This window comes from Macadamia integrifolia, unplaced genomic scaffold (genome assembly GCF_013358625.1).
Source record: "Macadamia integrifolia cultivar HAES 741 unplaced genomic scaffold, SCU_Mint_v3 scaffold1987, whole genome shotgun sequence".
Lineage (NCBI taxonomy): Eukaryota > Viridiplantae > Streptophyta > Magnoliopsida > Proteales > Proteaceae > Macadamia > Macadamia integrifolia.
The window spans coordinates 32,075-45,392 of record NW_024868452.1 but is presented as its reverse complement, the minus strand read 5'-3'; the positions used below and the strand labels follow the sequence as shown (position 1 = coordinate 45,392).

General features: G+C 38.0%; 1 protein-coding gene across 1 annotated transcript; it reads right to left on the bottom strand.

Moving 5' to 3' along the window:
- Positions 1–4,519: 4,519 nt before the first annotated feature.
- LOC122065376 (NADP-dependent malic enzyme-like) lies at positions 4,520–11,435 on the bottom strand. Its single transcript, XM_042629189.1, has 20 exons — positions 11,170–11,435; positions 10,632–10,909; positions 8,703–8,823; positions 8,490–8,564; positions 8,227–8,378; positions 8,035–8,140; positions 7,874–7,939; positions 7,413–7,508; positions 7,247–7,318; positions 7,042–7,125; positions 6,845–6,943; positions 6,341–6,388; positions 6,201–6,254; positions 5,980–6,078; positions 5,816–5,905; positions 5,657–5,734; positions 5,485–5,559; positions 5,293–5,383; positions 4,977–5,105; positions 4,520–4,880 (listed from the first exon to the last, which is right to left on the bottom strand). The coding sequence occupies exons 1-20, from the start codon at positions 11,197–11,199 to the stop codon at positions 4,792–4,794; spliced, it is 1,932 nt and encodes a 643-aa protein (XP_042485123.1). The 5' UTR covers positions 11,200–11,435; the 3' UTR covers positions 4,520–4,791.
- Positions 11,436–13,318: the final 1,883 nt, after the last annotated feature.

Here is a 13,318-nt window from a genome sequence, read left to right as displayed (position 1 = left end):
GGGATCCTTTAATTATAGTAAGAGTCCCTTCCTTGACCTAAGCAATGTGTTGAGTGCCCAAGCTGGTTTCGGAGGTAATAATTTGACAAAATATGTTCAAAATATCGTGCTTAGATTAAATCGACAAACCCAAAGATCATAGACCGAGCTGGTTCAAACAAAAAACCCAAAACCAGATCCATCCCAAGAAGCCAATAGCATTTTCAATTTGACCAACGCCAAATGCAGTTTGGCTGACGTCGGCTGAGCCTCATTTGGCCTATGGCCAATGTTGGACAAAGTGCACTTTGTGCCAGGAAAATTCGACTTTGCGAAAGATCTTAGCCATATCACTTCCTTGACACCCAAGACACATCCCTAGATACAAATCTAAGACCTAAGTACACCCTAGAAGGCTCTAGAAACCTTGGAGACAAAGCAAAGATTTGTCATGACTATGAGAGAATATTTTCTTCCCATATATAGTCATATTGACCTCTTCCATCAAGAAAGGAGATCCCACTCAAATGGAAACTTATCGACATTCTCTTGAAAAAAATTAGGGCTTTTAAGGTTATAAATACAAGACCTTACGTTTTCAAAGGATCCAACACAATTCCACACAATTTCACATAGTCATACATATACATGTCTGACACCCTCAATCATAGACGCCGAGATTCGCGGACTTGAATCATAAGGAACTACTGTTGTACTTTTTATCAGTTTGAGCTTGCACTGATCACATCTGAGCACACACACTTCCAACCAAAGAATACCCTTCATGAAATTTGTTGAGGGGTAACTCCTCGTTCATTCCATCTTTACAGACTTCTATCCGAATTTTATGTTCATAGTTATTGTACTATTACTGAGCAAAACTCATTGTTATCCCCAGTAGGGTAGCAGTGAAGTGCAACAAGTTACATTAACCAACATAGCCATATCATCTTCAGCAACTCGACTGTGTACCGAGGAATCCTCACCTTCCCTGCAATCCCACTGGCCGCCCCCACATCATCTTCTTCAAATCTATGCAGACTGCAACCCCTCCCACGCCCTTCCCTACAACCTTGCCCCCACTGTATCTCTCTCCCTCCACCGTCAATGCACCCAGCAGCATTGCATCTCTCTCTCTCTCTCTCTCTCTCTCTCTCTCTCTCTCTCTCTCTCTCTCTCTCTGTGTGTGTGTGTGTGCATTCACTGCCCTGCATCTCCCCCCCCCTCCTTCTCTCCCCTATGCTCCCAACCTACCTGCCCCACCCCTCCCTGCCAACAGCCCCCACCCCCTACACCCTCTGCCTCCCGCTGCGACCCTTATATCTCTCTATTGAGATTCTGATCCTCACCAATGCTTCTCTAGAATCCCTCATGTTTTGCCAAAATGCTCTGAAGTCTCAAGACACAAATCAAATGAATCCTACTCGAAAAAAACCTAAGTAAAAATCTCCAAAACGGAGTAGTCATTAGAACCAATTCAAACCTTGAAGATAAATCTCAATCTCATTTCCTCCATTTTCATTCAAACTCGATGGAAATCACTTCTTCTTAGTAGCCAAAGGTTGACATATATATAGCCTTGAAATCGTTCTTTGCAAGTTCTAAGGAATTCCTAAATACCAATTTCCATGTCTTTATTACTTGAGGAATGAAACAGAACAAAATATTTCCTGTTTTAGAGGGATTTTCTATCCAAAATTTCAGTTCATTCTTCCAAAAAAGAAAAAAAAAATTCCAAATTCTAAGTGAAATATGAGCATAAACCCCATGACATTTACCAAAATCTCATTAGTATTGTCCTATAAATCGCAGCAAATTTGGCATCTCTCTCTCTCTCTCTCTCTCTCTCTCTCTCTCTCTCTCTCTCTCTCTCTCTCATGGAAACTGATGCTTCTATGGCCATGATTTCTGGTCATTTAACAGTTCTCTCACATAAAGGGATGTTTTGATCAGTAATAATCTGTTAAAATATTGCTGTGGAATGACGGACTGTTGGGGATGAAGTTATATGAAGAAATTCTATCAGAATCTCATTTGCCTCACTAATCCCACCTGAGCAGCTGTATGTGGTAACGGAAGAAGAAGAGATGTGGAACTGGAGTCTTTAATCTATCAGTTCAAACCCTAGTTCATCATCTCCTTACACCTTCGTCCACAGAAGCAACATCCCCAGCACCACCATCATCATGGCCAACAACCAATCCCAAACTCCAGTTGCAGCTGAATTAGACTCCTTAAGGACACTGACAACCCAGTCCGGTATTGGGACGAGCACTGCAGGCTCACATTTCAGGATTACCTGTTTTAAGTAATTCATACAAATGTATTTTATACAATGGAAGTTAGATACATATTCAGATCAACATTTGCTAGCGTGCCCAACCTTTTTCCTATATATATATATATATATATATTTTGCTTAGGTAGGAAGAATCCATGACATCTGAAGGCCCATTCATTGGTTGGTCCCAATCCTTTTTTTAATTTTAACGCTTCTTGGCTTTTTCTTTTTGGTGATTGGTGGCTGTATTACTATATTGTGCACGAAATTATATGCATGATTAAAAGAAAATATCTGAGGCAGATAATGAGGTTCCCCCACTCCCCAAAGAAAAAGAACTGGAGACTTTTCACATATACCGCTGGACTGTGCAACTTGACAATTTTTTAAAACAAATAAATTCTTCAAAGACTCCCTAATGAAGCTTGCATTCAAATACTGAACCTCTCAGTTGGGTCTAAGTTTTAGTCATTCCTTCATAAAGTTACCTTGGTTGGCATGGAGATGTAGAAGTATTCTGTTCTTACTTATTTCAACTTTTAATTCAGCTGTCTTGATTGATGAGAAGCCAATGCCCTCCACCCCCGACCCCAAATGTAAAATTATATAGGGAGAAAACCATATTTATGGGGGCAGTGGATAAATATATGATTATATCTTCTCTGACGGAATTTGTTTTATTCATTATATTGTATGACTAATTTTTTATTTATGATATTTAGTTATTGCGTCACGTATACTGACATTCCATCTTTCTTCATAGGGCAGATTGCGTTCTTTGTGGAGCCTAGCCACGAATGTCTGGTTGAGTGCTTATCTTCTTGTAAATCAGAAACAAACCCGCCCAAGTAAGTTACTGCATGAACATATGGAAGCCTGACTAGAATTCATAAGACACTTGCTTATATGCTGGGGGGGGTTCGGATTCTGGACCCAGGATGCAAATCTCTGAACCTAGACATTATACAGGAAAGCAGGTAGAATCAAGTAAAGACATCCAGATCCGTTAGGAATACACACTGTGTCTAGGTTCCATTTAAGTTTTGGACTGGATATTAATCTCGTTCTGATCTCATGACTGTCAAAGTCTGGAGCATTAACTTGCTAATTTTTGAAGTATCGAATGGTTTATTAAAACTAGTGCATGAATGTCTGAGGTCAATATGTTCTTAGTGGAGACCTTTATTTACTTCTCTGTTCTACCAGGTTTCCTCCCGTGAAATGTGTAACATATCTACGTCAGCGTTATAAGGATACTCACGCGGATCTGATCTTGTACCAGAAGCATCAAGATTAGTTGGTGATGGTGCACCAGTTGTAGAAGGCTTTTGGAAATTCATCTGGAGGCACATCGTTGAAGTATAAATTTCAAATGTTTGCCTTAATGTAAAAGAACAGTGTATATTGGAATAAAACGAGGCCTTTAGTACTCAAATACGCTTTATTGTTCTGAGCTGGAAGCTTTGCTGAGGCTCAAGGATCAATTCCTTGTGCTAATGAGTTTAGAGAAGTGGAACTTTTGATATTTAGGTCAATTATATATAAAGAAGGATAAATAGAAGATGCTGCTGTACAAAGATTTAGAATAAGGTGAATGAAGTGGAATGGTGCGTCCAAATTTTTGTGTGATCGATATATTCCTCTAAAACTTGAAGAAAATTTTTTATAGGACAGCTACTCAACCAGTAATGATATATGGGTTTGAATGTTGGGCAATGAAGAAATAACATATAAACAAACTTAATAGTTAAGATGAGGATGTTGAAATGTATGAGGTAAAACTAAAAAACGATAAAATAAGGAACATATATATAGAATCATTTAAGGGATAACTTGGATGCATGATAAGTTGTAAAAAATAATTTGAAATGTCATGGACATGCAATGAAAGCCTCTGAATGTCTTCCTGTTTAGAGGGGGGATTTGATTCAGATTGAAGAGGCTAAAAGGTCAAAGGAAGGTCTAGAATTACTCTAAAAGTGCATAGCTTAGGACTTGTACCAAGTATGACTTAAAAAACTGATTAGAAAGAAAAAATCGATGTAACCAACCCCACTTTAAGTAACATGAATGTATTAAAGAGTGATTCAACTTTCCTGGAGATTCTTGTGCAAAAATGGAGTATTTTAAGATTTTCGAAAGAAGGTGCAGGAGGGAAAGGGAAATGCTAACGCAAAAAAGATTGGAAAAGAGTGAGGCTAGGTTCTTTGTGCAGCTAAAAATTCAAAAGGAACCCTCAAGTAATTTAAATAGACTCCATTGAATCTCTAACTTCTTTCACCATTGAATATGGAATCGGGTTATAATTTTTTGTCTCCTTGCCTTACAGACTTGCCTGGATATTCTATTTGTGTCAATAGGTAGCTACGATCACTGGACTATAATTTGGCAACAATTCCTATCAAAACAAATATTACAACACTACAAGGGACAAGAGGCAAAGGAGAAGAAGGTATGACAGACCATAAAAGAACTAAAAAAATGAACCATAGAAATGTTACTACAAAAACTTCAGCGATGTTTCCTCCAATTCACCAGTAGTTTCTGTAGGAAGGACTGTACATGCAGCTCTCCGCATACTTAACCAGATTTTCTGGTTGAAGGAGACGGGTTGCTAAACCTACATAAACAAGCATTTTGAGTAAGGTTAGTTTTAATTGTAGATTTAAGGCAGGGCAAAGTTTGCAAGACCTGAATCCACTACTAAGTTACTCACCTAGTTCATATGCTTTAGCAGCTACACTTGCAGCAATCTGAGCAGATATCTTTCTGATATTAGTAAATGGAGGATAGATAAGGCCTTTGTCATAATTCTCTTGAGTCACCTGTGCAGCTAATGCTTCCGCTGTTCCAAGAACACAACAAAAATGCTAGTAAGTGAATATCCATCTGAAGTCTAAGTCAATGGAACTGTAATTTACACAACCATATGGGTCTGGCATTTCGTTAATGTTAATAGGACTTTCAGAGAGCAACTGTATAGTCCAGTCATTAGCAATAATCAAATTTACTTTAATCTTTGGTGAACTTACAGGCTGCCAAAAGCATGTCATCATGCACACGGATTGCACCGGAAATTATCAAACCCAATCCAAGTCCAGGGAAAATGTATGCATTATTTGCCTGAAATCATTAACAGGAGGGCAGAAGCACAACTCAGTCCTGTTAGTGAGATACTTCCATCTAAAATAACCCAAAAGATAAGAAAGGAATAATGTTGGAACCTGGCCAGGTACAAAAACTTTCCCATCATATTCAACAGGGTCAAATGGACTCCCACTGGCAAAAATTGCACGGCCCTGCAAATTGAGAGAAAGAATTCAGCTTTCCTTTTCATCATTATATGTTCTCTGATATGTGATGCATCACGTAGAAGAAAATTATTATTCATTTTACCTTACTCCATGTGTAGGCTTGTTCAGCTGTGCACTCAGACTGTGAGGTTGGGTTTGAGAGAGCGAGAATAACAGGTTTCTGCATGCCAGTGGTGAATATCAATGTTAGCTCCTACCACCTGAAGTATAATTAGAGAGGGGGGAGGAATGGAAAAAGTACCTCATTAAAGGAGGCCATAGCCTCGACCACCTCCTTTGTAAATGTTTGTCCCGCCCCAGAGGAACCGATCAACACTGTTGGCTTGATTGCCTAAGGAAACAACAGGCTGTAAAGTAAAATTTCTAACCCATTTTGCAAATGAGAGAGAGAGAGAGAGTAGCGACCTTGACAGCATCCAGAAGTGTCTTAACAGGTTCATGTTCATGAGCCCAAGGTTGTTTGAAATGTTGAAGAGACTCCTTTCGGGAGCTAACAATCAATCCCTGCAAAAGCAACAAAATTACCATAGAAACTACAAAGAAATGTGGAAACTAAAAATAAATAAATAGAAAAGGAGCTAATCTGCTTTTCAAGCAAGAACTTGAAGTGCTCGGTTTTCCATTACCTTTGAGTCCACAAGCCAAACTTTCTTGCGACTCTCTTCCAGTGGAGCTTTTGTCTGCAAAGAAGATACAAGATAAATCACATTGCATCAGAGAGTCCTACAAAAAAATGTTATACAAGTGTCAGCAGCAAGTTACGAACCTGTTTTGATATCTCAAGAGCTATGAGTTCAGCAATACCAGTACCAGCCTGCAATCACAGAAGAACAGCACTGAGGCATACCAATAGAACCTAATTTTTTATTAAAAGTATCTTAGGATATTGTATTGATGAAGAGATAAGAAATTAAAAATACTGCAATAAAAATAAGCATATTGATGCAAGATCCCGAAATTGGAAAATTGAGAAGTGAATTTCTTAGGAAGTAGACCTTTTAGAATCTGATAGCATGATAAAATTATGAGAGGTGAATTTCTGAAGTTAAAGAAGAACTTGGAGAGGGAAGGATCCAGCTCAAGTGGGAGGCTTCAGTGTGTACAAAGTACAACCACATCAATTACTCACATGCTCATATATATATATATATATTTTATTAGTTTCCTATTCCCCACTGCTACATTATTGAATGTACCACCCCGCCCCAGGGGGGGGGGTGTTGAATAGTGATCATATTGGAAAATAGGGAAAAAAGTAGTGGAGATGCACCTCTCCAGCACCAAGAAATAAGAATGTATGCTCAGCCAGGGTTCCTCCAACTAACTTCAGTGCCGCAACAAGCCCTGCAAGGACCACTGATGCTGTTCCCTACAAAGTACAAAGGGACAGAAACCATAGATTAAAGTTTAAACTTATGCTTCCCAGAGAAACCAATACCATCAGATTGGGAACCTTTATCAGTTTACCTGTATATCATCATTGAAAACAAGATGAGTTGTTCTATATTTTGCAAGCAGCTCAAAGGCATTGTGGTTTGCAAAATCTTCAAACTGTCAATGCAATAAAAAATTCAGAAGGTCTATAGTAGCACAAATAAGCTTTGATTAAAGCTCGAGAAAGTGGAACAATTACTCAGATGTTTATCTCATTGAGACCCTGAACAGATGGTACCTGTATGAGGACTTTCTCCCCATATTTCTGCTTAACTGCAGACATGAATTCATGTAGAAGTTCGGAATATTCCTACAATCAGAAGGTACATAAACCACATTTAGTACAGCAGGAAATTAAAACCATAAAGGTTTCTCATGTTAGTTGACCATGTACGCTGTAAGACCTGGCCAGTTGCCCTCTTCTGCCTAAGCCCAATGTAGAACTCATCTTTCAACAATTTTTCATTGTTTGTACCCACATCAATGGTCACAGGCAAGCACTGCAAATGGTAAAATGGAACAAATAAATCAATTTCTATAACTGGAAAAAAAAAAAAAAAAAAAAAAGGATCATGATCAGAACTTGAGAATTTGGTTGAGCTGGATTAGGATTAGCCTATGCCATCTCAAAACGAGGGTAGCTTATGTTACTGACTTGCCAAAGGCAAATCAAATTTTGGATAAATATGGAAGAAATGCAGTTAGAATCAAGGACAAGGGTTAAGCCATCCTATATTCAAACCACAACCAAAATTGCATTCACCAACCTAGATTCTCGTTTCAATAGCTGATCAATAATGTAAAGTAGGCAGTCCTTTTTTTTTTTTTTTTGGTAGACCGCCTTAGTTATGGAAATGCTTCTTACCGAAGAAGGACGTACACCACCAAGCGCTGTATACAGTGCAAGTTTGCCAACTGGAATTCCCATCCCCTGTCAACATTTCAATCATTGTCATCAATGACAACCAATATTTCAAATATTGATGCCGTGTCTTTAATTTTAAAAAGAACTGACTAACATTATACCTGGGAGCCAAGATCCCCTAGCCCCAAAATCCGTTCACCATCAGTTACAACAATAACTTGGATGCTTTTCTCAGGCCAGTTCTTCAACACCTCAAGAATCTTTCCCCTGCAAAAAATAACTACTTTTTTTGTAAGGAGGAAGAAGAAGACATCTGAGTTGCAAAAAAAATGGTTGTGTTTAAACAGCCATACTTCTCTTTCAAGCTGATGTATAAACCCTGCGGACGCCTGAAGATGCTTCCATATTTCTGGCAAGCCTCACCAACAGTTGGTGTGTACACAACAGGGAGCAATTCCTCGACATGATCAATGAGAAGCTTGTAGAACAGCTTTTCATTCCTCTCCTGTAAACCAAGACAGAATACCCATATACAACCAAACATTCAAAAACCCAAATACGCCATCAATTGAAACACAAATACAATAATTGACCGGGTTGATGGGTGAGTGGCAACCTGAAGATCCATCATGGCAACATATCTCTGCAATGGGAGTTGATATTGACGGAGACTTTTCATTATCTTCCTCTCCTGATTATTAGAATCATGGAAAGAGAAAGTGTTAGCAACCAAGTATGTTTGGACTATGGTTTTAAATTAAGAAAATAAAAAAAGAAGAGAGAAAATATAATTAAGATCCAAACTGTGCCACAGCTTTAATATTGTAACCTGAAGTTCTTGAGATACAACTGCTGGGGGAAGAAGCCCACGCAAGTAGTGAGCATCCCTTTCTTTCTCCGTGAAGGCAAGCCCTTTGTTGTGGTGTGGATCCCGTAACAAAGTATACCCACTACACCATAAGGAAAAACAAGAATGTTCAGAAGACTCTGCTGAAGTAACGAAAATCAGATCCCATAGTACAAATATAAAGCCGAGGGAGTTAATGCACTACCAATATGGATTCAAATTCAGATCCCATCTTACCAATGTACAGCCTAGGGTGTTAATGCATTACAGACATAGATTTACAAAGAATTAGCACATTGAAAATCACATTGGACAGAACAATGTCACCAATACCACAATCAAACAAAGCCACAAAAAAGCCTAGTAAAGCTAAAGTGCCATTCTTGCAGAAATCTTAAACAAGTAAGTTTTGAACATTTAGTTGAAACAAAATAATGATTCCCATATTATGAATGGCATATGAAATTGTTGCATAGAACAAAGGATCACAATTGTCCAAAGAACTGACACATCGAACAAAACAATGTTCCTAACCCTACATTCTAACAAAGGAGCAGAAATCCTGATGAATTTTTTTCTCCTGGATCAGTAGACTATTGAGAAGAAATTACCTACTGAAAAAAGTAGACCATGTTCAGGAGTTGTTTAACAAAAAATATTTGGACCGCCATCCTCAACCAGTTCAAAAGTAGAGGTTAAGAATTAGATCCATAGAGGTGGTGGCTCTGTTCACTTATTCTGTGTGTGATTGTGCTGGCATCATGATTGTAATCAATAAAGTGGTGTCCAACCACAATCTCTCATGTGTGCATAAATTGAATTTTGGGTAAGAAAATCTGGAAGAATAAAGTCATAATAGATCAGTTGAAAACTTGCTGACTATCATAGTGAAACATATAAGTGGGACAATTGCAAAAATTGATTTACATTGCTTATACAATTAAGCAAGATGAACCATCTTGAAATTTTAAATTTTATGTCACTTTGGGAAACTGTAAACAGGAAACAGTGTTTAAATTAGAACACATCATGGTAGTAAACTCTGTTTATCCACTATAAACTACTAAGATGTGGGATTCGATAGTAGCTCTTGGGCATGTTCATAGCTATACATTCACTGGGTCCTGGATGTTCAAAATTACAAAGATCATAATAAAATCCATTTTCGCAGCTTCTGAAGAATGATAAAATCCACTCACCCCTTTTTTTCTTTATTAATGAATTTACTGCAGAGGGGGGGAGAGAGAGAGAGAGCACATAAATTTATGGGTTCAGAAATCCAACACTGTAAATTTCACCACAAAATTAAACAACCAATAAAGGAAAACTTTTTCCATAAAGGAATGGGTTAAAAGTATAAAATACAAAACCATCAACCCCGCCACTCTGAAACAAATAATTCCACAAAATTTCAACTCAGCCCACCACAAGAAACCAAAATATAAAGGAAAAAAGCTTTATAGTAGATCCAAAAGAAATGTATAGACGAAACAAATATAAATCAAAAAAATATAATTACGTAAACATCTTTGCTAGATTTCAATAAATATAAATCCAAAATATAAAGGTAAAAAGCTTTATACTAGATTTCAATAAATATAACTACGTAAACATCTTTGCTTCTGGTCACATCGTTTATATCAATTTAAAGTCTTTGAGAAAGAAAGGGAGAAGAAGTAACATAAGAACCCTTAGTAACCAGATGACCACCGTCAAACAGTTGGAATGATAGAGACAATCAAACCCGCTAAGAATATTAAAAGAAATTGGGAAGAGAGAAAAGGGGTGGTGGTCATTGAAATCATCGAACAGCAACCCCCACCCCCCAAGAAATTAAAAAAGAAAAAGAAAGATTTTAGTACAGAATCAAGGAAAAGAGATAAACAAGTCTTGAAGGAATGATCATCTCACCTAGCAACGGAATAGGTCCAAGGGGTGACGAGCTGATCCTCGGTTGCGGTATCTTCACAATAGGTGTCCTCGACTCCTCCGCCAACAGTGGATTTGGGATCCAAATCCGGCACCGAACCACCTTCTCTCGTCTCACTCAGAGTACTCTCCATCACAGCCCTAATAACCTTCCTCTCTCCTGGTCTACCGTTGGAGCTCATAGCCACCACCACAGCTGATGCTTTTCTCTGCGTATGAGAGAATCTAGAAATGCCAGATAAACTTGTGGAGTTGTTGTTCTGCTTACAATCAAGAAACAAAGACAACCCAATATCTCCTTTTATACCAAGATTTTCAATAAAAACTGAATCAGTTCCATTTTGGAAACCAAAATCAACAGCTCGAAAAGTAAAAGATCTTCCTTTCCGAATGTCAAAAAAAAAAAAAAAAAAAAAAAACAGCAGCAGAAAAACGAGGTCGGTCACCGCGTACCAAATGGCAAAGAATCAAAAAGAAAGAATGAGAAAGAAAAAATGGAACTGGGATTAATTAATCTTACCAGGAAACTGCTTCTGTTCAATGAAATCATGGCTACTGAATTGACGAGTATGAAAATGGGTTGGTGAGTCTTCTGCTTTAAGTCCCCGGTCGGCGACCGTAGCTATATAAGAGAGAGAGAACGAGAGGAGAGAGATTCTCTTCTGGTTCTAGACAATCAACCTTTCCTTTCTCTCTCCTTCCCTCTTCTCCCTCTCTCTCTCTCTTCTTCGTCTCACTCTTGTAGTATTCGTATTCTGCGATTGCTTTTGAATGAGGAAGAAAGAAGTAGAGAAGCAATATATATATAGAGAGAGAGAGAGAGAGAGAGAGAGAGAAAGAAAGAAAGAAAAGAAAAGAAAAGAAAAGAAGGAAATGTCGAAATGGGGAAGCTTCACAGACATTTACAGCTTTCTCTGTAAAAAATTGGGAATTAATTAAACAACAAAGCTGATGTGATTGTGAAGTTGTTTGGCGTCCTTTGGTTACTCCAAGGCCCAAGCTGAGCTCAACTGAGCTGACTCATATTCATCTCTATATATATATTTCACAATCACTGGACGTCTGGATACATCCACAGTACCTTGATTGCCGGGTCGGCTCGGAGCCATTTCTTATGTTTTTCATACATAATTACCAAACTACCCTTTTATGTCCATAACCACGTTCTTAGTTAGCGGTATACAGATAAAAAACATAGTTCAAGATATCGGTGTTATATCGGCCGATACATGATGATCAATACATGTCAGTTTCACTGGTCCCCAATACTGATACGGATCGAAAGTATCAGCCACAAAAGTGGTTTTCCTCCTCATTTTTTTTTTGGTCAGAAGAAAATGAAATTCAATAATTATATATATGGTTAAGCACATTAATGTTCATATTAATGATGTCTATGTGCGAGAGTTTGATAATAATATTTATAGCAATAAGTCACATGAATAGAACTATTTCATTTGTAGAACTGAGTATGTAAGCTTATATAAATACAAAATATCAATATAGTCCTTTATCGATAATAACTGATATCAAGACGCCTATGACCTTAGATACGTATTGGTTCAAAAGTTAAATTTTCATAAAAAAAAATCCACATTTTTTGGTGTCGGACAACCCTATTGATATTGTATCAATATCGAGTTTAGTCAATGTGGTAATTGGTTTGCTCGGTTCGATTTTGATTGGGATGAATCGGTTTTGATATGTTATTAGGCTAACCTGAAACCAAACCGTTAAGAAATTTCTTTATTTCTATGGTTTCAGTTCTATCCGATTTTTATCATCGATTTTTATTTGGGTTATTATATGGTTTGATCCAATTCGGTTTGATTGGGGTTTTCATGTATATATAAGGAAAGTAATGGGAAAATCCTAGATTTTCGGTTCCTTATTGGGTCCGATCGGTCCAATCTCATATTTTATCAGGTTCGGTCTGGTTTCTAGTTTCTATGTGTACATTCAATCAGTCTGATTCGATTTTGGTTTCTACTGTTCTTATGAAACCTCATTCCAAAACCAAATCAATAAGAAATTCAGTTTAATCCGGTCTGAACTTTGATATCCGTGGATTTCGGTGATACCAATACGTATTAGCCGATTTAGTACCGACACTTAGAACGAATGTCTCTGACTCATGTAGGGCCCAATATTGCGACATGTCACATATGGCCAACCGATCATTAATAAATGCTGTTTGGACTTCGGTGTTGTAACTCTAAACGCGCGTGTCGTGTAGGAGATGACTGCTAGTTGTTGGTTGTTCCTCGTGGCCCATGGGCATGGTCACACGGGTTTCGGATAGTGGATGGATGCACCTAACCAGCAGCGAAGCTGCTCTTAGTAGGTGTAGCTGGCATGCCAATAGCATTTTTTTGGGTAGGTGAAAATGGTTAAAGTAGTGTTGCTTGACCTTGGCAACATTCGGATGCATTATTACGGGTCTAGGCACCCTACCCACCCATAGAATTGTAGGGTGGTTTTCTTTTTTTTTTTTTTTTGGCAAAGAAATTATGAGACCAAAAGAGAAGGTTTCCCACACTTCCTTCACACATTTTCTCAAGATTACTTTTCTATGACTTTTCTTTTTTTTTTTTTTTTTTTTTTAATCAACCAAGGTGTTCGAGTCAGAGGGGAGACTAGCACAGCAACTCATCGCCATGATCTTCACT